This window comes from Balaenoptera borealis (genome assembly GCF_965194805.1).
Source record: "Balaenoptera borealis genome assembly, chromosome: 3".
Lineage (NCBI taxonomy): Eukaryota > Metazoa > Chordata > Mammalia > Artiodactyla > Balaenopteridae > Balaenoptera > Balaenoptera borealis.
In genome coordinates, this window is record NC_138866.1 from 66041089 (window position 1) to 66068755 (window position 27667).

Here is a 27667-nt window from a genome sequence, read left to right on the forward strand (position 1 = left end):
ATGATCGGAGAGGAAAAAACTATGCTCAAGGATGAAAAGAATAAATGTCACTTGCCTCCATTTTTATGTAAGATTACCTATTTCTAAATCGTTTTGTAAGGTAGATAGGCTTGAGGTATTAAAGAAAATAGAACTTTAGGGGTCCAAAAGACAAACTAGATGCTGAACAAGCTCCAAGACAGATATGATGAACACATAAGTTTTGAAGGCGTTCAAGGGTGAAGATGTGAAACTCCTGGTCCAAATGGATAACCTACTGCCAAGAATGGTTACTGTGCCAGAAAAAGAATAAACTACAATTCTGATCCTCATCACTAAGAACAACTTGTAGGGTCTTTGGTAATAAAAATGGAAAACGGAAAGAAAACATTGATAAGAATCAACTATTTTAGGTTCTAAGATCACCTAATTTTTCTTAGGAGACAGTATAATCATTAACCCTTACAAATAAATACCACAAAGTCCACACCGCAGTAGGACTCTTTGCTTTTTTGTTTTTAGCCAGCAGGAAAAGAAAACCTGCTGGCTAAAGACAAAAGCAAAATTCCTATCTCTCTTTTATAAAATAATTAACTATTTTCAAGGCTGAAATAGTTATAGAATTTTCTCTCTCTCTCTTTTTTTTTTTTTGGCTGTGTTGGGTCTTCGCTGCTGCGCACAGGCTTTCTCTAGTTGCGGCGAGTGGGGGCTACTCTTCGTTGGGGTGTGAGGCTTCTCATTGCGGTGGCTTCTCTTGCTGTGGAGCACGGGCTCTAGGTGCATGGGCTTCAGTAGTTGCGGCATGTGGGCTCAGTAGCTGTGGCTCACAGGCTTAGTTGCTTTGCGGCATGTGGGATCTTCCCGGACCAGGGCTCGAACCCGTGTCCCCTGCATTGGCAGGTGGATTCTTAACCACTGAACCACCAGGGAAGTCCCTAGAATTTTCAAAATTAATTATAAGAAAAAAAAAAGTCCAGTGACCAGCATTAGGCTTTAATATATTTGTTGCCACGTCAACTATAGCACAGACAGCTAGCTGCTCACCAAAATCCATGGTCTCATCTTTCTTGCTTAGCACATAGCTAACCCATGTTTCTCAGGCTCCTTGAGAAACATGACTGTGATCACATAACAGAGTTTTAGTTGGGGGAATGAGAGTGTAAGTACGTGTGCCACAACCAGGCCTCATCCATAAAAAGCTCCCATGACACCCCTCTGTACTGTCTTTCTCTTCTGGCTAGCTCAAATGAGGATGGCCCAATGGTGACCTTAGAAGTCACATTTTAAAATGGCAGAGGCTCCAACAGCCTAAATGACTTTGTGGAAGAAAGCCACCATGCTCACCTGTTCATATACTAGTACTGTTACATGAGCAAGAAATAAGCGTCTATTATATTTGCATCATTATAAATTTTGAGGTCTACTTGTGACAGCAGTTAGCTGACATTAAATAATGCAAATTTTAAATAATGCAGATTTTTAGACTCTAAATAACTTTAACAACTTAATAAATCTAGAGAACAATTTAGGCTCAACTAATACTCAAGAATTAAGGAGATCTCAAAGACACTATTTATCTAAATTTAAAAAAATTTCTTGCTAAAATTCTTATTAGCAAATAAAAAGACTAGTCAAAATACCTAGGTCAAATACAAAAACACCTATGAACTATAAATTTATGTTTCATGATAGCAATTATAATAAGAAACATTAATTATATAACATTATATTGACATCGAGTGTTTAGGTTGTACCAAACACTGTACTAAGCCCTCACTTATTTCTCACCTCAACCCTCTGAGGGAAATACTATTATAATTCCCATATTATGAATGAGAAAACTGAGGCACAGATTAAGTAACTTGCTCAGGTCATACTGCTACAAAGTGACAGATCTAGGATTTGGACTCTAGCATTCAGACTCCTGAGCTCACCCTTCTTAACTACTATGTAAAAATGCCTCTGTAAGCTGTACCCTATTGTCTTAAAATTATAATACAATTTCTAATGAAATTTAATTTGCAACCATAAAAGATATACTTAAAGAATATAGCTCTCTATGTGCTTTAAAAAATCTGTGTATAAGAGGCTACAAATATACAGATAAATAAAAAATCTGGTTCGGTGAGGAGAAGGGACAGTCACATATATCATGTGATGTGAATAGTACTAAAAAGGCCAACACCAAATCATTTTCTCTACCAGTCTCTTCCTTGCCAAACAGTTTTAAATCACAACCCTTAGAGAATAGGGCAGGGATTTGTGACTGAGAATCTAACCTCTTATTTCTAGTTCACTGTCAACCTGAGTGAAAAACTAGCTCCTGGTAGATTTATTAACGGCAGCATAACTCTCAAAATCCCTTTGATTTCTGCCTTTTTTTTTCTAACCACCCTACTCTATGTAATCAATTGCCAAGTCTGTCTATTCTTCTTTCAAAATGTCAATTACATTTATTTCCCTTTCCATTTTCATTGCCATTACTCTAAATCAGACCCTTACTGCCTATCACCTACACTAGTGTTTTCCCAACTTATTAAAACTGCCTTATAAGAAAAATATTTGACAGCTTGATCTGATACAAAAACACACGTTTATATGTTTATGACTGAGACCATATCCCTATGAAATAACACTTTCTCTTCCTAAGGGCAATTTACCCTGATATTGTTTAAAAACTTTGGTTACATCTCTCAGTGAATTGATTTCCTGACTCATCTGTGGATCACAACCTGCACTGTGAATGACTGTGACCATTGCTAATGCTTCCTTACTGCCTCCGCACTCTCCTGGCTCCTATTCTTTCTATTCATCTCCATCAGATTAAATCCTTTTAAAGCTCCATTCTTTTTTTTTTTTTTTTTTTTTTAGCAATTTCATGTATCTTTATTTTTTTATTTTTATTTATTTATGGCTGTGTTGGGTCTTCGTTTCTGTGTGAGGGCTTTCTCTAGCTGCGGCAGGTGGGGGCCACTCTTCATCGCGGTGCACGGGCCTCTCATTATCGCAGCCTCTCTTGTTGCGGAGCACAGGCTCCAGACGCGCAGGCTCAGTAATTGTGGCACACGGGCCTAGTTGCTCCGCGGCATGTGGGATCCTCCCAGACCAGGGCTCGAACCCGTGTCCCCTGCATTGGCAGGCAGATTCTCAACCACTGCGCCACCAGGGAAGCCCTTAAAGCTCCATTCTGTCTATTTCCTATCCAGCATTCTTTACGGACGCCTCTAAAAATCTCAAGAAGAATGTCCAAATTTCTTAGTCTAGTGTCTAAAGCTTGACTAAACCTAGGCCTAGCAAAGACATATCCAAACATATCACTTCAGCTATAGACAAACTGAACAACCCTGAACACCTGTGATTTCCTGATTCTTTTCAGACTGAATTCTGTCCTTCCCCCAGTCCTGTGATATACCTATGAAAATCCTCCTCCACTCATTCATTCAGTATATATTTAGTGAGCAGCTATATGTTCTGAACACACAAGGGGATCAGTGGTTGGAGCTGACCTTATGGCACTATAAATGTGAAAGTACTGACAAAATGTGAAAGCAGTTACAAAAGGGGAAACAGAGTGTTACTAAATCATACACTAGAAAGAGCTTACCTAGTCAACAGGGTCAGGGTAAGTCCCCCAGAGAAAGAGCTGTTCAATCTAAGCACCAAAGGATAAAAAGGAGCTACAGGTGAAAAGTGAGGGTAAAGCGTTCTCAGATGGGCAAACAGCATGCTGAAGTCCATGAGAAGAGAAACTATGGAAATCTTCCAGAAGTGAAAGACGACCAGTTTGCCTGTGGCAGAGATAATGCCAGTCAGAGCGGCCTTGAGGTGGAAATAGCAGACTGTGGATGGCATTATATCCCAGGTCAAATGTCAGTATAAGAAATATTCATCATATGCATGCTATATGCCAGGTAGTGAACATTTAAGGATTTTAAGGCATGTTTCTTGCCCTCCAAGAGCTCACATTCTTCTGTTGGGACTGACAGGTAAACTTGTAGTGGGATATGAGCCAAACTAGATATATGTTCAAGTAGTTCAGAGAAAAAATTATTAACCTTTTCTGGTAGTTTGGGAAAAGCTTCCTAGAGGATGTAATGCCTGAGCAGGGATTTGAAAAATGAATATGAACTGACAATGGCTTCTCAGGGAAGGGACCAGCATGTACAAAATTACAGGGACATTAAAAACAAACAAACAAACAAACAAAAAACATGGCTTTTCCATGAAAACTTTCCTTGATAGCCCAGAGAAAAGTGTTCTCATGTCCCTCAGAATTTAGGGCCCCTGCACCATAATGGAGTTAGTCTACAAGATGATAACATACTTAAAGAAAAAGGCTTCATCCTCACCTTTTTTTAAATCACCAATGGAGCTTACCATAGTACTTTGCTTATAGAAGGCACTCAATATAAGTAAATATATATTTGTAGAATAAACTAATAGCTATTTATTGAATTAATATTAACTAAGTGATCCCTTATGTACAGAAAGAATAAAAGAGTATACTTGAATATACTTTTCAGGAGCTGGAAAGGAGATTACCTAAGAAGAAAGGGCTGGATAGTGAAATCCCTGTGACTCTAAAAGTTCAAATGGTAGAGGAAGGGCTCCAAATTGAGGTGCCTGGTTTTCCCTTATAAAAGAAGGCAACAAAAATGGATGAGATAAACAAGATGAAAAGACAACCCTCAGAATGGGAGAAAATATCTGCAAATGAAGCAACTGACAAAGGATTAATCTCCAAAATTTACAAGCAGCTCATGCAGCTCAGTATCAGAAAAACAAACAACCCAATCCAAAAATGGATTTAGAAGACCTAAATAGACATTTCTCCAAAGAAGATATACAGATTGCCAACAAACACATGAAAGGATGCTCAACATCACTAATCAATAGAGAAATTCAAATCAAAACTACAATGAGGTATCACCTCACACTGGTCAGAATGGCCAGCATCAAAAAAATCTACAAACAATAAATGCTGGAGAGGGTATGGGGAAAAGGGAACCCTCTTGCACTGTTGGTGGGAATGTAAATTGATACAGCCACTATGGAGAACAGTATGGAGGGTCCTTAAAAAACTAAAAATAGAACTACCATATGACCCAGCAATCCCCTGCTGGGCATGTACCCTGAGAAAACCACAATTCAAAAAGAGTCATGTACTACAATGTTCATTGCAGCACTATTTACAATAGCCAGAACATGGAAGCAACCTAAGTGTCCACCAACAGATGAATGGATAAAGAAGATGTGGCACATATATACAATGGAGTATTACTCAGCCATAAAAAGAAACGAAATTGAGTTATTTGTAGTGAGGTGAATGGACCTAGAATCTGTCACACAGAGTGAAGTAAGTCAGAAAGAGAAAAACAAATACCGTATGCTAACACATATATATGGAATCTAAAAAAAAAAAAAATGGTTCTGAAGAACCTAGGGGCAGGACAGGAATAAAGATGCAGATGGAGAGAATGGACTTGAGGACACGGGGAGGGGGAAGGGTAAGCTGGGACGAAGTGAGAGTGGCAATGACATATATACACTACCAAATGTAAAATAGATAGCTAGTGGGAAGCAGCTGCATAGCACAGGGAGATCAGCTTGGAGCTTTGTGACCACCTAGAGGGATGGGATAGGGAGGGTGGGAGGGAGACTCAAGAGGGAGGGTATATAGGGATATATGTATACGTATAGCTGATTCACTTTGTTATACAGCAGAAACTAACACAACACTGTAAAGCAATATATTCCAATAAAAATGTTTAAAAAAAATGGATGAGAATGACACAGCACATAAAGTAGTCACCATTAAAAATGTGTAAAATTGAAAAATTCTTATTATTTTTAAAAAAAGTCTACCTACAAATACTGAGATAATCAAGGATTTGGCAGAGTTGATATCATTTCAGGCAGAGAAAAGAGAATTTAATAGTCATCTCTTCTTCTCCTTTCCCTATCTCAGCCTCGAGTTTTAAGAAATTATTTAAATTAACTTCAAAATGTTCTTGTAGACATTAATAAACTCTGACCATACCAATGAATTCCAAAGACATCATTGTTTCCATGGTAACTAATGCACTTCAAAAGGGGAAAAAACAGCAAGACTAAAACCCAGGAAGAAAATGAAATAAAGTGGTATACACAAGGCATAACATTTCTCCTTTGCATTTATGGAACACTTTCTAATTACAGACTCTGAGTGCCAGAAGGATCTCAGAGGTCATCAAATCCACACCCTACTGGAAGCCGGGATTCCTTTTACAATGCAGCTATACAGTGGCTGTCCTCCAACTGCTTACAGAGCTCTCTGCTGGAAAGTTCTCACTCATTCACTTGCAAAGATTACTGAGCACCTGTCTTGCTCTGCAGGTTAAGAGATGATTAAGACATTCTACCTCTTTTTTCAAATTTTTGCTGTTTAGAAGGCAAATAACTAAAACGGGTGAAAAACGAGGGCTATAATAAAGATATAGGAAGAGTCAAAAAATAATAGAGGGAGTATGCATTTCCAATGACTTTCATTTCCACTCCTCTTCAGCCCCGCACACCCATGAGCAACCATATCCTGTACCTTGTCGTGACCCAGGGCTGCTCCGACTCTGCAGACTTACACTCCGACATCCACTTTCAGATCACAAACAGCTCCTTTACTCCATAAATAATCCTGCACTAGTCCTATGAGCCTTATGCAGCCCAAGATCCTTCACCTGGAATACTTCCTCACAATACTTCCTTGCTGACAGCCTCAACTTTTATCCTTCAGTAGCACCCACCTAACAAAAGTCTGGCTTCTGCTCTTTTAAAAACGTTCCTCTCAAGGATTTCATGATGCTTTAGAGTGAGCTGGACACATGCCTCCACCCTCATCTTACAGAATGAGAAGCTAAGCATTCACTTAAATGCTGATAGAATGGCTATTATCCTGACCTTGAAGTGGCAGTAAGAAGGATTAAGAATTATTTGTTCTCATAATTTTTGGTGGATAGCTCTCTCTAACTTTTTGCTGATTTATAGTTTAAAATCTCATATAAGTAATCTTATTTAGTTATCTGAGTAGGCATTACTTGCATCTAGTTTATCTTGGAGGGCATAATAGGAAATAATACTGTTCAACTAAGTGCTTCATTGAGCCAGTTTTCTATCTGAAATGGGCATTTGGTTACCATTGCTTTAAAATTTTTCCAAGCTAAACTTCAAACATAGAACACCATGGGGGGTTTTTATCACTCATTTATCCTCATACAAAATCAGGCCCTCAAACATTTTCCAACTCTGCTAGTGAGAATACCCTCAGATCATCTAGGAGGTAAGCACACAGGCATCATCTTTACCAGGGTCCTCAATTTTCATAAGGGCATGTTGATCCATCCAGAGCTCCATGGCTTACTAACTGTGTACAGGTCTGCACTAACTGGTAAGGGAGAATAGGTACTTGTTGAAGAGGATAACCTCAACTCCACTACTCTACAATTTTATGCTTTTCAGAAGCTCCCCTGAGATAAAAACATTTACAAAAGCTTCCCTGAGAGTCTATTCATTCTAATACATCATTGGTTCTTATACTGCATCATGCTCTCATTGAAGAATTCTCTCCATACCAAAACAAACACAAAGTGTACAATTTGGTGGGGATGGGGAAGGAGAAAGAATCATGAGACCCTCTGAAGCTAATCCCTGGCTACAGTCTAAAAAGCTCTGCTCTAGGCACAAAAACAGACATACAGATCAATGGAACAGAATAGAGAGCCCAGAAATAAAATCACACACCTAGAGTCAATTAATCTTCCACAAAGGAAGCAAGAAGGTACAATGACAGTCTAGTCAGCAAATGGTGTTGGGAAAGCTGGACAACTACACGTAAATCAACAAAGTTAAAACACACCCTCACACCATATACAAAAATGAACTCAAAATGGCTTAAAGACAAATATAAGACATCACACCATAAAACTCCTAGAACAGAACATAGGTAAAACATTCTCTGACATAAACTGTAGCAATGTTTTCTTAGGTCAGTCTCCTAAGGCAAAAGAAATAAAAGGAAAAATAAACAAATGGGACCTAATCAAACTTACAAGCTTTTGCACAGCAAAGGAAACCATAAACAAAATGAAAAGACAACCTATGGACTGGGAGAAAATATTTGCACATGATACAACTGACAAGGGCTTAATTTCCAAAATATACAAACAGCTCATACAACTCAACAACAAAAAAACAAACAACCCAATCAAAAAATGGGCAGAAGACCTAAGTAGACATTTCTCCAAAGAAGACATACAGACGGCCAAGAGGCACATGAAAAGATGCTCAACATCGTTAATTATTAGAGAAATGCAAATCAAAACTAACAAAGAGATACCATCACAGAATGCCCATCATTAAAAAGTCTTCATATAACAAATGCTGGAGAGGGTGTGGAGAAAAAGGAACTCTCCTATACTGTTGGTGGGAATGTAAGTTGGTGCAGCCACTATGGAGAACAGTATGAAGGTTCCTCAAAAACTAAAAATAGAGTTGTCATATGATCCAGCAATCCTACTCCTGGCCATATATCTGGACAAAACTGTAATTCAAAAAATACACACACCCCAATGTTCATAGCAGCACTATTTACAATAGCCAAGACATGGAAACAACCTAAATGTCCTTTGACAGATGAATGGATAAAGACGATGTGGTATATATATAAAATTGAATATTACTCAGCCATCAAAAAGAATGAAATAATGCCATTTGCGCCTACATGGATGGACCTAGAGATTATCATTCTAAGTAAAATAAGTCAGAAAGAGAAAGACAAATGCTATATAATATCACCTATATGTGGAATCTAAAGTATGACACAAATGAACTTATCTGTGAAACAGAAACAGACTCACAGACATAGAGAACAGACTTGTGATTGTGGGGGTGTGGTTTGGACTGGGAGTTTGGGGTTAGCAGATGCAAACTATTATATATAGAGTGGATAAACAACAAGGTCCTACTGTATAGCACAGGGAACTATACTCAATATCCTGTAATAAACCATCATGGAAAATAAAAATAAAAACAAAAAGCTCTGCTCTATAAGCTCAAAAAATCTAACCCTGAAATTAAGCAAGGCCACTAGGAGCCATAGAGATGGAAGCATTACGTTGTCTTCTTACTGAAATGCTTGTTCTAAACCACTCTCTAGCACAAGTCCACTTGATTTTGATGAGGCACACTAGGAGGAAGAACCCTCTATTTATGGTTACAAAGGTGACAAAAATGTGTTCATTACATACAGGGTTTCTGTTATTTCTGAGGACCTAGAGAGTTATGCCTCTCTTCTCTCACCTCTGCTTCTCTTGAGCATCAAGTTTTTTTAAAAAAATTTTATTGAAGTATAGTTGATTTACATTGTTGTGTTAATTTCCTCTATATAGCAAAGTGACTCAGTTATACATACATACATATACATATATATATATTCTTGTTCATATTCTTTTCCATTATGGTTTATCACAGGATATTGAATATAGTTCCCTGTCCTATACAGTATGACCTTGTTGTTTATCCATCCTGTATATAATAGTTTGTATCTGCTAATCCCAAACACCTGTTCCTTCCCTCCCCTACCCCCCACCCCCTTGGCAACCACGAGTCTGTTCTCTATGTCTTTGAGTCTGTTTTTGTTTCATAGATATGTTGATGTGTATTGTACTTTAGATTCCACACATAAGTGATATCATATGGTATTTATCTTTCCCTTTCTGAGTTACTTCGCTTAGTATGATAATCTCTAGGTCCATCCATGTAGGCGCAAATGGCATTATTTCATTCTTTTTGATGGCTGAGTAATATTCCACTGCATATATGCACCACATCTTCCTTATCCATTCATCTGTCGATGGACATTTAGGTTGCTTCCATGTATTGGCTATTGTAAATAGTGCTTCAAGCTCTTTTTTTAACCTCATGGAAATGGACAGTTTTATAATGGTCCTATGTTTCTTTCCCCATGGCTGCTGGAAAATTCATGGCATACTTCTAGCATGTATTTAAGTCCCCTAATGGCATGCAAGTTATTTACAGACTTCACTTCTGACTCTATCTGATTTTAATTGTCCTTTCTCTTATTTTTATATTTTTTATTTTTTTGTCATTTTTGTATACAAAATTCTTAGATACTTTCAAGAAAATGGTGAGTTACAAATGAGTTAAACTGTAGAAGACAGAAGGAAGAAAGTTATCTTTTTCACCTGTTTCCCATCAGTGATCTGTTCAAGTGTATCTACCTAAATAAGTTCTTAAAATTCTCTTATTATTTTTACTTCAGTGATAGCTACAAATAGTTGAGAAAGGTAGTACTTGTTCAGAAAATTCACACCTGAAGGATGTTTTAGAATTCTCCTTGATTAATATAACATGCATACATGTTTGCACCTATATGTGTGTTTTTAGAGTAACCATTAAAATGAAGTAGGGTGTTCATACAGATTTCTGCACAGAACTAAATTAAAATTTGGATTGTATTTCTCAATGATTTGCTTTTTCAGTTAGAAGTGTTTCAGATTTTTGCAACAGTGAAGGTGTAAATGCTTACAGGCACGTGGACTTTTCGAAACATCTCAGCTCCCTTATGTGCATCCATCAATGCAATGTCCTGGGGTGTGGAGACAATCACAGCTCCTAACCAAAAGAAAACAAAAAGACAGCAAAATGATGCTATCATATAATTCCTTATGGAAAGATTACTTCCAAAATTATGTTGATTACACACTAAAAGAGTCTACTATATTAACTATTTAGGTAATTTGTATAAATTTCACATATATGAATGGGAAAGACAAGGAAATGTCTACTTTGCTCTTGCCTATTTTTGACTCCTCATTCCTAAAATTACAACTGACCTGTGATTCAAGATCACAGCTATATCATCAGAACCTTCCTCCTTTTCAGACAATGTGCTACGTAAAAGATGCACAAGGTAGGCTTCACTTTCAAGAACCTAACACCCTACTTGGGGAGACCCAAAAATTAAGGATTCAACACAGTGTGCTAAGCATTTTAATAAAGGTAGGCCTAGGGTGTTATGGAGTTATAAAACAAGAATAAAGGAAAGGTAACTAATTCAATCTAGGGGAGAGGATAGTGAAGGTGATAATGGATAGGGTCAGGAAGCAGGTAATAAGAAGGAATAGGGCAAAGTTTCCAGAAAGAAGTGATACCTAAGCTGAGTTCTAAAAGTTTGTATTACAGAAAACTCACTAGTGTGGAATACACTGTGGAGAATAGTTTGGTGGGGTAATACTAGGAGCTGTGGCAGAAATTCAGATGCAAAACAATGGTAGCCTGAACTAAGGCAGCACTGAAAGTAGATGGAGATGGAGGCTTTCCTGGGTCTCCACTATTATCTCACAGAAACCAAATGGTTTTGAGAGTTTTGAGGGAAAGGGCAGTGCAGTTTTTTCTGTAAGTGGAAACACCAGAGACCTGGTTATGATTTGTAGGCTCTATGAATTTCTTAAGTTTTGTGGTTTTTTCTAGATGATAAACTGAAAAAAATGAACATATCCCAGATCACCTGGATGACCATCATCTGATAACTAAATATACACTGCCATGACATTTCAGCATCCAAACCATCAAATTGGCAGTTCTTTGTCACAGCTGACGAGAACAGAGGTATAATTAACAATAAATAACTGATGGCACCAAGTGAAGAGCAAATGATACTATTAAAGAGTACTGTCGGAAGGGATAGTTTGAAAAAGTAAGAATAGAGGAAAGTGGAAGCTGAACCAAGTTCTCACAAAGCATGTAGCAATATAGGCACGCCAAGCTCAGAAGAACTGTGCAATAACATCTTTAACGTCTTTTTTAACATCTTTATTGGAGTATAATTGCTTTACAATGGTGTGTTAGTTTCTGCTTTATGACAAAGAGAATCAGCTATACGTATACATATATCACCATATATCTTCCCTCTTGCGTCTCCCTCCCACCCTCCCTATCCCACCCCTCTAGGTGGTCACAAAGCACTGAGCTGATCTCCCTGTGCTATGAGGCTACTTCCCAAAACTGTAAAATCAGTTTTACGTTTGGTAGTGTATATATGTCCATGCCACTCTCTCTCTTTGTCCCAGGTTACCTTCCCCCTCCCCGTGTCCTCAAGTCCATTCTCTAGGAGGTCTACATCTTTATTCCCGTCCTGCCCCTAGGTTCTTCGTAACCATTTTTTTTAGATTCCATATATACGTGTTAGCATACGGTATTTGTTTTTCTCTTTCTGGCTTACTTCACTCTGTATGACAGACTCAAGGTCCATCCACCTCACTACAAACAACTCAATTTCGTTTCGTTTTATGGCTGAGTAATATTCCATTATATATGTGCCACATCTTCTTTACCCATTCATCTGTCAATGGACACTTAGGTTGTTTCCATGTCCTAGCTATTGTAAACAGAGCTGCAATGAACATTGTGGTACACGACTCTTTTTGAATTATGGTTTTCTCAGGGTATATGCCCAGTAGTGAGATTGCTGGGTCATCTGGTAGTTCTATTTTTAGTTTTTTAAGGAATCTCCATACTGTTCTCCATAGTGGCTGTATCAATTTATATTCCCACCAACAGTTGTGCAATAGTATTTAGCTACAAATTCATATTGCAATTGGTATTTTCATTTCAGCAAAAACTTCATCTTTCATATTAATGTCATTAATTTGAATTTTATTGCTCTTGTAAGTTTGCTTGAATTTGTTATTTTTTTAGTTTTTAAAAATTATATAAGAGCTATAAGTTTAAGGAATTTGTGTTTATGCTTAAAGTAGTCTAACAATAAAAATAAGTCTATTTGGGGCATGGGGCAGATTACTTTCCTTTAGAAGGAGGGTCTATTCATTAGTCAAGTTTCAGAAACACTAGCTTTGGAATTCAAACAGAATCAGAAATCAAATTTTTATTCCATAGCTGACTACCGGTGTGACTAGGGTAATAACTTAATCTCTTTGAGATTCAGTTTCTTCATCTACAAAATGGCATAGTAATACTTAGGTCACAGGGTGCAATAATTTAATGAACTAATGTACATAAGATACTTGACATGATGCCACAGGGTAAACGTTCAATAAATGGTAGCTGTGTTGGTAACACCATTTTTATTATCTTTATTATTGTTATTAATAAAAATGTCTTAGACATTGCTAGCAAGGTCATTTTCATATTTGCCATCAGGCAGCTCATCCTACTTTTCAATTTGTTCCATGGATCACTACATTCTTCTATTTTGATTTATTCTTCCGAAAAAAACAAAAATGAATTAACATTTCTCTTTTCCCTCTTTTAAAGATTGATGGAAATAACTTCTCTGCAAAAGTGTACTCAACTCTACTCTTCACAAACAATGTATTTCCTTAACTTGCCAACTTGTAGATTCTGTTATCATATTCAGGCATTTGGAGGGGAACTAATTCCAGTTCTGCCCCCATCCACCTGTGTGACTAACCTTGGGCAAATAACTCAGAATCACTCAGGTCTCAGTTTCCTTAGCTGTAAAATTAATGCAAGGACAGACAGCCTTCAAGGTCTCAGCTAGCTCTCTGATTATGTGATTTAGCATTCTCTCTTAACTATAGTTTCCAAAACCACCCCTGTTCGACCTGACTGTCTCAGTAATCCTATTTAAGCAAGTGTGAAATACTACCTCCTCCAAAAATTATGGCCCCTCAATCTCAGAGCCATTCTCTTCACATGGAAACAAAATCTCCTTGGCTATTTCCTCCAAATTCTCTCATAACTATATACTAGTACGCAGGGAGTTTTCTACTGCATTAGCCCTAAAAAGTACCTTTAGCTTTTATATAATATAAACATTTTTTGTTTGAAACACCATTTGTCCACTCTTTGTATTACCACTGCACAATATAGTTTCATGGATGGTTATGATTTTTCTCAATTTTTTATCAAACAAAAGTAATAACACAATGCTGTGCACAAAACAGGCACTTAACAAAGGATCAGGGCTTAAATAATTTTCCTACATTTTCAAATCATTCTAGACTACAACTGTATGAACTCTTAGTTCGTAACTCCTTGAACCAGGAGTCAAAAGCTCTGGATTCTGGTTTTGTTGACTATCCTAATGTACTATATAATCTTGAATAGCTCACTAAATCTAAATACATCTCAATTAACTCCTCTATAAAATGACCCTATTTCCATTGGTCCTATTTAATTTAAAGAGCTGTCTCATTTTTAAAAAAGAATGTAAAACTGTTACAAAAATGCTTGGTGACATTACTTTGATAGCTGTAAGACCCCAGAGAGAGGGATTAAAGTGACTTGGTTTCCTCTGTACTTAACCCTAACACAGTATCACAAATAAGCATCTATGCCACCTGAGTTTCTTTGTAATCTAAATAGCACCACTCACATTATCATAGTAACTTCTTGACAAGGACAACGATCATCTTCCATGTCCCATCAAATGCTCACAAAACATGTAAACATTCCATTGGAACTACCAGCCACATTTATAAAAGACTTCTGTAAGTTTTTTTTTCCTGAAATATATGTTCTTAGCTAATGACTAAGTCCTTAATCACAACGCAGTCAGTCTTTAGAATGCTCTTCTGAGAAAAAAATTTCTAGCCCTTGTTAAAAAATACAAAAACATAACTGGCTCATGCATAAATCACACCTCTTTTGCTATACCAAATTTTAGTACATCATACAAGTAACCATTTCAGACACCCCTAAAATGACCTCTGGAATTTATAAAGAAATAAAGCAAACAAAAGACAAACAAAACCTCCAGTAAAATTAATCATTAGCCAATCTGTGCATCACAACACGTATTTTTAAATTTTAAAGGAATTATGTCGATTTTTTTCTTGTTAATATATCTCAACTTAAAACATGGTCTCCATATCTGATATTACAGTTTATCTCTATAGTTCTTGGCTTTCTACTTAATAAATTTTAATTTTTCTCAGGGACCCTGGAACATGAACCAACATGAACTAGCCTAGATTTTCCCCTTTATACCATCACTGATGATGTCACTTCAGTTTGTGATGGTTTGTTAGAAAACTTGTGCTCCCTCTACTGACCATAAGGAATGCTAATAGCAACAAAGAGAATGTTTAGTTTGCAATAAATGGAATTATTTTCTGGGGGTAAAAACACAGTATCATAAAACACCCATCTCAAGAATCCCATGGAGAATTTTCTATCCATTGTCTAGGGTAAATGTCTAAGTCCAAATAATTAAATAATATTGTTTAAATGTTATTTTCCAAGTTGTAATCTGTGTAAAGGCTTTTTATCAGCTGAAATTTACTGTAAGAGGTTAGTTGTCTATTGGATTCTGGCAAATATGTAAACATCCTAAAAAATAATTATTTTGCGTATTGTCTTAATTGCCAATTCTCTCGAGTATTGAGAGGAAAAAACTGCGTATCTGGATTTGGGTCAGAGTTCAGAGTAGTTAAGCATTTAAAACTGATTATTCCAGATGTTAGGCTGATCGTAATTATACCAGTGTGGAATTACCCAATTATGCCATTCTAAGTCTCCAAGGCATAAATTGTATCTAATTCCCAGGCTTGATTGAGAACTTCAGGGCTGGAACCTAATAAAAATGTACAACAGAAACTGCCCATAATTATACCTGGATGAGTAATTCTATACAGTCCTTGAGCATGTCAGTGTAAAGTCAACTAAGACCTAAAAGAAGAAATCAACTGTTATTCTTAATGTTCACAGTGCTCTAATATTTACTGCTACTGATGCTCCTTGATTTATTTAAAGATACTCGCAGCAAAAGAAAATAATCATTTTCTGCTAGCTTAACATAAACACAATTGTTTATTGACTATAAAGGAGATTGGTATTTTTTAGCTCTCCCCTGTCATTCTCCTCTACAACTCCCAAACCTCCTGAATTATAAACATTATTTGCTTTAATATCAAGGAATGCCCACTAATATTAGTATCAGATTAACTAAAACATAATTAAAAAGGTAAAGTCACATCAAATGTACCCACAGACTGTGTTTCAACAGGGAATATAAGTAATTCTTTCATGAGTCACTGTTTTGGACTCTATGCTCCACTCCAGCAGAGGAGAGAGAGAATTGACTATAGTCACAAAGGGAATATGCTTTATTAATTTAAAGATCAATCATTATTTTGCTCACTTTAGAAATGAATTTTGTTACAGGAAATTATGTCAATTGCTGCCAAAAAGAATTATAAAACACAATAATTAGTGGAAAGCACAGTATTTCAAAGTCACTGGTGAGAGAGAGCACTTGCACTTTGGAACTTAAGAATTCAAGTTTGTCAAAGGAATCTGGATGCGTATCTGCTGTTTAGGGATAAAGACTGGCTCTTCAATAATGGAGTCAACAGGCTTCCAATCACCTCACCTTAATGATGCTAACAAAGAATTCACCAGGGGATCCAGACTACATTCACTGTGAACCACTGGGGACAGGTGAAGCTTCTAGAGATTCTAAAGAGCTTGGGCTGGAACCAAACAGTTCTCTTATGCTCACACTTCGCTCTCTCTCTCTCTCTCTCTTTCATTCTCATCCTCCCCCCACTTCTGATATTTCCAGTAAAGTTAAGATAAAATCCTGGCTTCTCTCCAGTCTTGAATCCATCATTATGTTGATCAGTAAACACCTAGGGGAGCCTACTTGTTGTACACATATTTCTCTGCAACTCAGAGAACTCTTTTGCTCTTCTGTGAGCATCTGTTCATGTTGGGCTCTTAGATTTAATATTTTGTATTTCAAATTCTGTTAGATGCACATAAAGCTCAGCCCGCCCATGCTCACAGTGAGCTACCACCAAAGGCTGTTTGTTTAATAATGAAACACATTCCTTTTTATACATATTCTTTCTCTAACATAAACTCCAGAGAGGAGAACTGCTATACCCTGATTACCTTAACTTTATTTAGCCAGGTGTATTTCAGGAAATAAAGGCTGAGACTTTACATGGAAAAGCTTTGCTCCATTTCCAAATACTGTCATACTTAAGACGTGAAGACATTCTTCAGAGCTACACATCAAACTCTGATCAAATTTCTAACATCTATGACAAAGTGCAAAAATTTTTAAATGATAGACTGTGGGACTTGTACTTTTTCTACATATAAATGTTTAATAGATTTAAAAGTAGTTTCTAATATGAATCTGACTACCCATTGGCCATTAACTATTCATTGAACTTTAAGATATTAAGGAATTTTAGCTGTCAGACATATTATGAAGAAAATGCCTAGAAATTCTTCAACGACAAAACTGAATGAACTATATCAGAAGTGTCCCATCCAAACACAGCCTAGATAATCAAGGAATTCAAACATCAGATAAGCTGGTCTAGACAAAGTGATTCTGAAAGCTGACTATATAAGAATCATTTGGGAGTTTTTAAAATCCTGGGTCTTTCCATGTCATAGTTCAAAAGTTGTTAACTCTCTGGCTATTTCTTTGAACTGTTAACTAACATACTATAACTTCTACCTCTAATATATGTTGACCCAAATACAAGAGCTCTGCTTCTTAAATTTAGATTGGAAACATTGTTGTTCATTAACCAATGGCATTATATCAATATCTGCTTTATAATTTGATTCCCAATCTAACAAGGACTGAAGTTTCAGACTGAGTACCAGGAGTGTCCTTAAAGATAAAACATTGGCCACTAATATGTATAAAATAGATAACTAATAAGAACCTGCTGTATAAAAATAAATAAATAAAATTGTATAAAAAAAAGGATAAAACATTGGAATACAATTCCTAGTCTTTAACCCTTGGCTACAATTTGTCTAACAACAAAACAAATTTATTTTGGAAAGAATTTTTATAATTTGATGGATAAAACAATAATTCTCTTCCACATCATGCGATTCTTTGCCAAATATCCATTAATTATAATCCTGCCCAACATTTGCAAGGAAAGACACCTGGAAGAAGTCCAAAATTGACTGTCTCCTTTAAAGTTTCACACTACAAACTGAAAACATAATGAAGATTTACTATCTCTGAATACCAGGAAAAGCTATGACTTAAGTCTACCACCTATTAGGCACAAGCATGTTTCAAGCTTTACAATTTGAGGTAATTATAAGTTATAAAATGTAGGGGAAAAATAGCACAAAAATCCGAAGTAGCCAAATATGGCCCACGGTCATTTACTTATTTAACGATGTCAACAGTAAGTTTCTGATTCCCCAAACCCCAATAGGTTTTCATGTTATAAAAACTACTGTCCAAATTGGCAGTCGAAGAGTATTACTGTAAAAGAGATAATTGAGGCCAAGCAAACTGCTGTTGGTGGGGAAAATACTAGTGTGTACTTGTACAGCTTTTTCTCAAGAATCTATCATGAGTGAATAGGAGTTCAGTTAATGTGGCAAAAGGCCCAATGCCTTTCACAAGCAATAAATGCCTTTCACTTTAAATGATGACTGAAATATTAAGGTGGCTTAATTTAAAATTCCCACCCCATCTCATTTAAGTGAATAAGAGGCAGAAAAGCCTCTGGCTTTCCTTCTATCTGTAGAGTCCAGACAGGAAGAAAGGGCATCGCCTCATTTTCATAATGTAATGCCAGTCTGCTAGTGCAGCTTCTCTTGAGCCCATGGATATTTAGCATATTGTCTGACTACTCTGCCATATACAGTAGCTTCTCCCTCCCTATAGAAAAGAAATCAAGACAGGACCCACACTAGGACTACTTGGCTGTTTTCTCTGCCCTCCCCTGGAAGAAAAAGAGAGAGGACCAAGATGGGATCATGTTGCTCCCCTTGCAAGTGCTCAGTCTTTGTGCCTTCTAAGAACCATTTCCAAAAGCTTTATTCCTGCGTCAATCTTTACTTAATAAAGTGAAGGAGAACTTTTTTCATAACTCTACCCTATCAAAATAAACTCTTCTACCCATTACTTCCCATTGCAACAAAATATACTTAAATCAGAGTTTATCTCCGATATAAATATTCTATTCATTAATTTGATGACAGTAAAATTTTGCTTTCTGATGGCATGGATTTTCACTAATTTGACTGTACTACTGATATCTGTATTAGCTTCAAACTTTTAGAGGGCAGGAATCTTTGCTTTGTATTTCATCTATTGCAAGTCACTAATTCACAGTTACAATGAAGATCATGAAGAAAAAATAAACTTCTGGTTATTTTCCACTTGCTGTGCTCCACTTCCTTCCTCTCCACCTTCCCCAAGCTCTGCTTCATTCTCTGCCCTGATCAGTGCCCAGGTAGCTGACGTCTGTGGACTGTATCACCTGAGTTTCCTTACCCTCTGGCTTTCAATAAGGATCTGCCAGTAGGAGGTACCAGCGGGACATGAGGCTGTGGGAGGAGAAAGAGGCTCTAGTACTATTAGTACCACACACAACTGCTTCCTCCCTGCCTTGCAGGAGTTCTGCCCTTGGCTCTGTTCCTCTGTGGCCACAAATCCCAACAGGCAGCCCCTCCTCCATGGCTTCAGCAGTCGCCAGGTCCCACCGACACAGTTCACTCTCTGCCCCTTCAGGCAGAGAGACAGTAAAAATTCCTACTGTCACTAGTCTCTGGGTACTTCACCATCTCTTGTTGGTTTCCTTAATGCTGCCCACACCTCAGTAACTAGTCCCTTCATTAAACCCACTCTGTTAATTCCTTTAAAGATGTGTGATCTCTTTCCAGCCAGGACCCTGACTAATATAGCACCTTAATATGAATAACTTACTAAAACTCTCCAGTCTCTCAAAAAACAAAAATATGCTTCACAGATTTCATGAGAGGCATAAACTCTTAATTCCAAGAGTTAAAGTCAAATTAAGATAGTCTTCAGATAGTCATACAGAGGATCTTAGTTGAAGCAAAGGAAGGAAGAAAAATATTTTAGGCAACATTTATTAGAACTCAAATACTAGCATAGTGCATATATTTTCAAAAATTTCAAGGAACTTATAATGTTCCTCAAAGAAATATTAATCCTCTTCCATTATGGACGAGCAGTTAAGTGTTCAATAATTCCCAGGAGTTCATCACTATTCATTAAAAAAACAAAAACCTGGAAGTCAACAATGGAATCTACCCAATTCAATATACGGCACCAACTAATTTACAAGTGAAACAAACAACAAGCAAAAACTCAGCAAACTTCAAAAAAAAATTAAAAAAAAAAAAAAAGAAGTAAGAAAAATAACAAAACAAAACCAGCACTGATAACTCTGGCTTTTTCCCTTGGCAGGTTCAACAAGACAAGAATAAATCCAAAGACTGTAACTGGTTATTTCCCACCCTCTATTCTGTCTCCTTTCCCTCTAGCAATTACTACAACTACAAGGTACTTGCAGTATGTAATGATTCAGTAGTCCACGTAAGCTCAAATTTAAATCATTAGCCACTAATACTACTGTCAACACATTTATCACTATTGTTGCTACACGATTTTAACACAAATAAGAGGATGATTTTTTTTTCTTTAAAGTTTCTTCTTATAATAAGCTTGTCATCTATCCCATGGAACAAAATCGAACACATACAAAGAGTTGCTAATTAGCATTCAGAAAGAAGGTCTTTTTGCTTGTACAGGTCTGCCTCCATGAATTTTGCAAAAGGATGTCTCTTTACAAGTATAAAACACTTAATTTCATTCTCAACATGGCTTGGAGAAATGCAAAGTTCATATAAAGGCTCTTTGTAATTCACAACATTTCACCATCCACCCCCCCCAAAAAAAACCTCTTTTAAAGTGTTCAAGTAGTTTCTAAAAAATACCATACATTTAGATGGAACTTTTATATTCATTATCTCATTTGATCCTTATAAGTCTATGGGGTAGGCCGGTGTTCCACAGGTAAGGATAAAGAGAGAGGTACTTAACACCTTGCTAAATATCCCTGCAAGTAAATAAAAGAATTTCTTACTATTATCTTACAATGGAACAACGCTAGTGATTCTCACCAATAATTTAATACAGAGCCTGCATGTAACCAAATAACAACTGCCCACATGCACACTATTATCCCAGACACCAAAAAAAGTTAATACTAAAAGATATCAACTAACCACAAGGATGTTATATATAGTACAAGAAAAAAGATAGCATAAAGAAATCTCTAAAATGAAAATATTTTTCTCTCAAAGGAAGAGGGAAATAAAATGTATGTTTTTAAAAATTAATGCTTTCTTTAACTTACACATAGAAAAAAAGCTCCTAGGTAAAAACAGTTGGGGTGGGAGAGATCACAGGAATGAGTTAGCAGGATGGTAAGAAAGATAACAGGGCACAGATCTGTTCACATAAACAGTGACAATTAGTCAACTAGCTTTGTCATTTATTCAATCAGTATTAATTGCATAAGCCATTGCCCAAGGTACTCTAAGAAATACTATGATAAATAGGAAAAAATTATTGCATTCAAGCAGCTTACCACCTAGTTGGGAAGATAATACCAACACAGATAAAACACTCATTCATTGATCAACATTTCCTGAGTGGTCACAGGAAGGCACTGAGTTTAGCATTGTGAGAAACACAAAGATGAATGAAACAGAGCCTTAGCCCTCCAGGGTGTAACAGTCTGGTAGAGAAGATAACACAGTTATGCAAGTTTTGAACAGAGAACATAAGAAGTGCTATAGGAACGGTCCAAATAAAATGCTACGTGAATTCTAAAGAGGGAGAAATGGTTCCTAAATGGGGGTTTGGGGAAAATGGTAAGTAGTAGGCATTCAGAATAAAGGGTATGCAGGATTGGGGTACCCACTGACTGGGGAGGAAAGACATTTTAAGTGAGGGTCAAATGTACGTTAAGTTAGAGATTCTGGAAAGTAAAGGAAGGAAAGAGGGGGCAGTGAGTATATAAGGTATTGGTGGAGTGATCCCATGGTATGTGAAGGCGTTTAGTGGGAAAGAAAGGGAAGTCAAATCACAGGGGGGCTCAAATGGGAGTCTAAAAAGCTTATGTGGTTTGTGGGATATGGGACATAAGAAAAAGTAGAACACAGCACATCTTAAAAGAGATCTAAAGTCAATGATAAGAGGAAAGGAAGATTAGGTTCATAAGTAGAGAAAAGATAATTCAATTAGGTCTAGAAAGGCAGACATGATTCTGACAGTCTGCTCCAGATTATATAAATTGATGAAAGCCATGGTTCAAGCCAGGCCAGTAACCCTTTGGTTGGTGCCCTTCCGTCTAAATCTTGGGAGCTGGCTCAATTCTGGTATCTACTTAGATATGTTAGTTGTAAAATGACATTGGCCTGAATAAAACCAAACCTCAGGAACTAAGCCTTTAGCAAACACACATATACAGAGACACAATCATCATATGCACCTGTCCCCACCAAATCCCCCTCACATCCTTTTTGGTAGGATACTTTCTTTGTTTGCTATTTTTTTCTAATTATAAAATTAAGACATATTGACTGTAGAAAATCTAGTCTTCTCATTGCCATTAATTTTAACATTGACATAATAAGCCATAGTATGACTGTATTAACACTGATAGCTACAATGCTATACTGAGAGCCAGTGTGCCTGGAAACCAGCCAAATGCCCAAAACCAGTATGGTCAGCCCAAAGACAATATTGGTCTTCCCAAGAATCATTTGGGGCTCTCCTCCTAAAGCCCAAAGGAGACTGCTTCTAGACTGCCTCCAACCTTCCCAGGATGTATAAAGGGGCCCAAAGCAATCTCTCAGGAGTCAAAAACAAACAAGCAAAAACCGTGAATATAGGAGACACCAATCTAGACCATTGGCTGGATACTCACCATGTAGGGGTGCACAGGTTTAGGCATATTCATTGACAAATTTATTTTTATCAGAGATTGCCTAGATTAGAGTAATTATAACCTAAATAGGTTGAATGGACCGGAACTAAACTTAGAAAACCAATGAGTCAAATATTGTTGGGTTTTGTATTAGGGCAGCTTGATGTAGAGGTTAAGGGCATGAGCTTTAAACTCAATCAGAACTGATATGAACCTCAGTTATGACCCACTGTAACTGTGTGGTCTTGGGAAAGTTACTTAACCCTTCAAAGATTTAAGAAAATAGGGATAATATAACACCTGTGATCATTAAATAAAAAATGAATATATGGAAGACTGTCATTAAATGCCAGTTTATTAATAACAGCCAATCATCATGGTACCAATTTACACAGAAATTTATTGTCCTTAAAGAATGCATGCTTTCTCAGCAAAGGAAACCATAAACAAAATGAAAAGACAACCTATGGATTGGGAGAAAATATTTGCAACTGATATGGCCGACAGGGCTTAATTTCCACAATATACAAACAGCTCACACAACTCAAAAACAAAAAAAACAAATAACCCAATCAAAAAATGGGCAGAAGACCTAAACAGACATTTCTCCAAAGACATACAGATGGCCAACAGGCACATGAAAAGATGCTCAACATCGCTAATTATTAGAGAAATGTAAATCAAAACTATAATGAGTTACCACCTCACACTGATCAGAATGGCCACCACTAAAAAGTCTTCAAATAACAAATGCTGGAGAGGGTGTGGAGAAAAGGGAACCCTCCTACACTGTTGGTGGGAATGTAAGTTGGTGCAGCCACTATGGAAAACAGTATGGAGGCCCCTCAAAAACTAAAAACAGAGTTGCCATATGATCTAGCAATCCTACTCTTGGGCATATATCCAGACAAAACTATAATTCAAAGAACCATGCACCCCTATGTTCACGATAGCATTATTTATAATAACCAGGACATGGAAACAACCTCAATGTCAAATGACAGATGAATGGATAAAGAAAATGTGATGTATATATATACAATGGAATATTACTCAGCCATAAAAAGGAATGAAATAATACCATGTGCAGCACATGGATGGACCTAGAGATTATCATACTACGTGAAGTAAGTCAGAAAGAGAAAGCCAAATACAAATACTGTATGATATCACTTACATGTGGAATCTACATATGACACAAATGGACATACTTACAAAACAAAAACAGACTCGCAGACATGTGGTTGCCAAGGGGGAAGGCGGCAGGGGGAGGGACAGAGTGGGAGTTTGTGGTTAGCAGATGCAAACTACTACATATAGAAATGTTAAACAACAAGGTCCTACTGTATAGCACAGGGAACTATATTCAATATCCTGTGATAAACCATAATGGAAAAGAATGTGAAATAGAATGTATGTATATGTATTACTGAATCACTGCTGTACAGTAGAAATTAACACAACATTGTAAATCAACTATACTTCAATTTAAAAAAAGAAAAACAAGAATGAGTGCTATCTACTTTTTAAATTATAAAAATATACACATTCATTATAGAAAATTTAGAAAATACTGATAAACAATAATTTTATTGTCATAGTCCAGATATAGCTAAGTTTATGTATTTTCAAAAACATCTTTAGTACCTGGCCCTATTGTTTTTTTTTAATGAATCAGACTTGGGAAGTGAAATATACGTTAAGTTTCCATAACAGAATTATAGAACACTAGAAGTTTCATTTTCAGATATTCAGATTTCTTTCCCAAGAAAAGACAAAGCAAACTAGGTGTGGTGCTATCTTCAATGTGCTACAATGAAACTCATTTATTCTTTAAGGTTCATCTCCATGATGTGTTTTACAATTCCCTTCAAACTCATGATCTCTTCTTCCTTTGATCCTCTATACCATAGGGTTTACATCTCTCATACAGCACTTCTCATACTCCACATTGTAGCTATCCATGTTTTTTTTCCTTACCTGCCACTCCCTCTCCCTGCCCTTCCCCTTGCTCTATCTCCTAGGGCTGGGACCTTTTTTATTTGTTTGGAGTATAGTTGATGTACAACATTATATACGTTACAGGTGTACAATATAGTGACTCATAATTTTTAAATGTTATGTTCCATTTATAGGTATTATAAAATATAATATCCTTGTAGCTTATTTTATATCTAATAGTATGTACCTCTAAATCCCCTACCCCTATACTGCCTCTCCCCCCTCTTCCCTCTCCCCACTAGTAACCACTAGTTTGTTCTTTGTATCTGTGAGTCTGTTTCTTTTTTGTTATATTCACTAGTTTGTTGTATTTTTTTGGATTCCACATAAAAGCGACATCATAGTATTTGTCTTTCTCTGTCTGACTTATTTCACTTAGGATAATACCCTCCAAATCCATCCATATTGTTGTGAATAGCAAATTTTCATTCTTTTTTACAGCTGGGTAGTATTCCATTGTGTGTGTGTGTGTGTGTGTGTGTGTACATCTTTTTTATCCATTCATACGTGGATGGGCATTTGGGTTGCTTACATATCTTGGCTTTTGTAAATAAGGCTGCTATGAACATTGGGGTGGCATGTATCTTTTTGAATTAGTGTTTTTGTTTCTTTCAGATATATATATATATATATATATTCAGGAGTGGAATTACTGGGTCATATGGTAGTTCTATTTTTAGTTTTTTGAGAAATCTCCATAATGTTTTCCCCAGCGGCTGTACCAATTTACATTCCCACCAATAGTATACAAGGGTTTAGGGATGGGACTTTTAACTGGAGGACTGCGAACCTTCTGAAGTCATACATAAAAATAGTGTTTCTGTAGGTACAAATACATTTTCCTGGATGGAATCCATTTATATAACAAATACTCAAAAAAAGGTCCAAGAATCGAAAAAAGGTATGGAACGCTTGCCTAGGGCAGCAGTTCCCAACCTTTTTGGCACCAGGGACTGGTTTTGTGGAAGATAATTTTTCCATGGATGGGAGGGGGATGGTTCAGGCAGTAATGCGAGAGATGGTTCAGGTGGTAATGGCAGCAATGTGGAGCGATGGGGAGTGGCAGATGCTAGGGGAAAGACTTGTAATTTAATTATCCTTGGATTCTCTACAGCAGGGGTCCCAAAGCCCCAGGTGGTAGACTGGTACCAGTCTGCAGCCTGTTAGGAACCAGGCCACATAGCAGGAAGTAAGTGGCGAACAAGCGAGCAAAGCTTCATCTGCCGCTCCCCATTGTTCCCCATCACTCGCATTACTGCCTGAACCAACCACCCCATCGCTCACATTACTGCCTGAACCATCCCCATCCCCTCTGACTGTGGAAAAATTGTCTGCCACGAAACCGATCCCTGGTGCCAAAAAGGTTGGGGACCGCTGCTCTACAGTGCTTAGCACCTACCTTCATATGGATAATATTTGCTGATCTACAACCTTAACATTGACTATACTTCAATAAAAACATAAAATGTAAAAAAAGAGAAACAAAAACAAAAACTTGAAAAGAAGAAGAAACAGTAGCAAAAGCAGCAGCTACCTACTATGGAATATATTGCAAACTTTGAGTTGATGAGTTTTTCCCAAAGGAAGATTCTAAGAATGACAACAAAATAAAGTAAGCACTGGTTTCCTCATTAAAAAAATAAAATAAAATTTTATTAATAAATCATAAAATCAATGTTAGGTTTATGTTTAATGCAATCTTAAAAAATATGTTTTCCTCATGCTTCATTTTCTCATCTTATTATAAAAAATACTGTTTCTGAAAGGAGAATGGTGCTTACCAGGGGCCAGGGGGAGGAGGGAATTCAGAGTTATTGTTTACTGGGTAAAGAGACTCAGTTTGGGAAGATGAGAAAGTTCTGGAGAAAGATGGTGGTGATGGTTGCACAACAATGTGAATGTACATAATGCTACTGAACTGTTATGTATATTTTACCACAATTTTAAAAATGCTGCTTTTTATTCTCATCTAATATGAATCACCTATTAGAGGGTAGACTCTTCATCAGAGGTAAGAAACAAAGAAATATACTGCTTAAATTTTAGGATATAAGAAACAAAGCCTCAAAGGAAAAGTAAATATTAACCCCAATCTACACATTGTTGGTTTTAGAATATAAGCACAAATTAAAACAGGGTGATATAATCAAAAATCCTGTCCAAAGAGAGGGGCTGTTATCTCAGTAAACAAAGGGAAATTGCTAAGGGAAATCAGTTTATCGGTGTGAAGTAAATTAAACTTTTTCAAGGTACCAACTCACAACTCAGGGAATAACTGATAATTTAGCTCAATTTTACCAATAGTATCCACATAAATAAGCGTTTCGGAAAACTGCAAGACGCATTTCAAACTTCCAGGAGTATAATTTAGTCAATAAACATTTATAAACATTCTTTTTTTTTTTTTTTAACATTTTATTGGAGTATAATTGCTTTACATTGTTGTGTTACTTTCTGCTGTATAACAAAGTGAATCACCTATACGTATACATATATCCCCATATCCCATCCCTCTTGTGTCTCCCTCCTACTCTCCCTCCCTATCCCACCCCTCTAGGGGGTCACAAAGCACTGAGCTCATCTCCCTGTGCCATGTGGCTTCTTCCCACTAGCTATCTATTTTACATTTGGTAATGTATATATATCAAGGCCATTCTCTCACTTCTTCCCTGCTTACCCTTGCCCCTCCCTGTGTCCTTAAGTCCATGCTCTATGTCTGTGTCTCTTTTCCTGTCCTGCCCCTAGGTTCTTCAGAACCATTTTTTTTTTTTAGATTCCATATATATGTATTAGTATATAGTATTTGTTTTTCTCCTTCTGACTCACTTCACTCTGTATGACAGACTCTAGATCCATCCACCTCACTACAAATAACTCAATTTTGTTTCTTTTTATGGCTGAGTAATATT

At 36.8% G+C, this 27667-nt stretch overlaps 1 protein-coding gene across 4 annotated transcripts in view; it reads right to left on the reverse strand.

Moving 5' to 3' along the window:
* NUBPL (NUBP iron-sulfur cluster assembly factor, mitochondrial) overlaps positions 1-27667 on the reverse strand; it is a 438815-nt gene that overhangs the window by 123665 nt on the left and 287483 nt on the right. For all 4 annotated transcript variants that reach the window (XM_082384184.1, XM_082384183.1, XM_082384182.1 and 1 more), the window contains one exon: positions 10559-10644. In XM_082384184.1, the coding sequence (XP_082240310.1) occupies positions 10559-10644 (86 nt within the window). The remainder of the gene's footprint in view (positions 1-10558; positions 10645-27667) is intronic.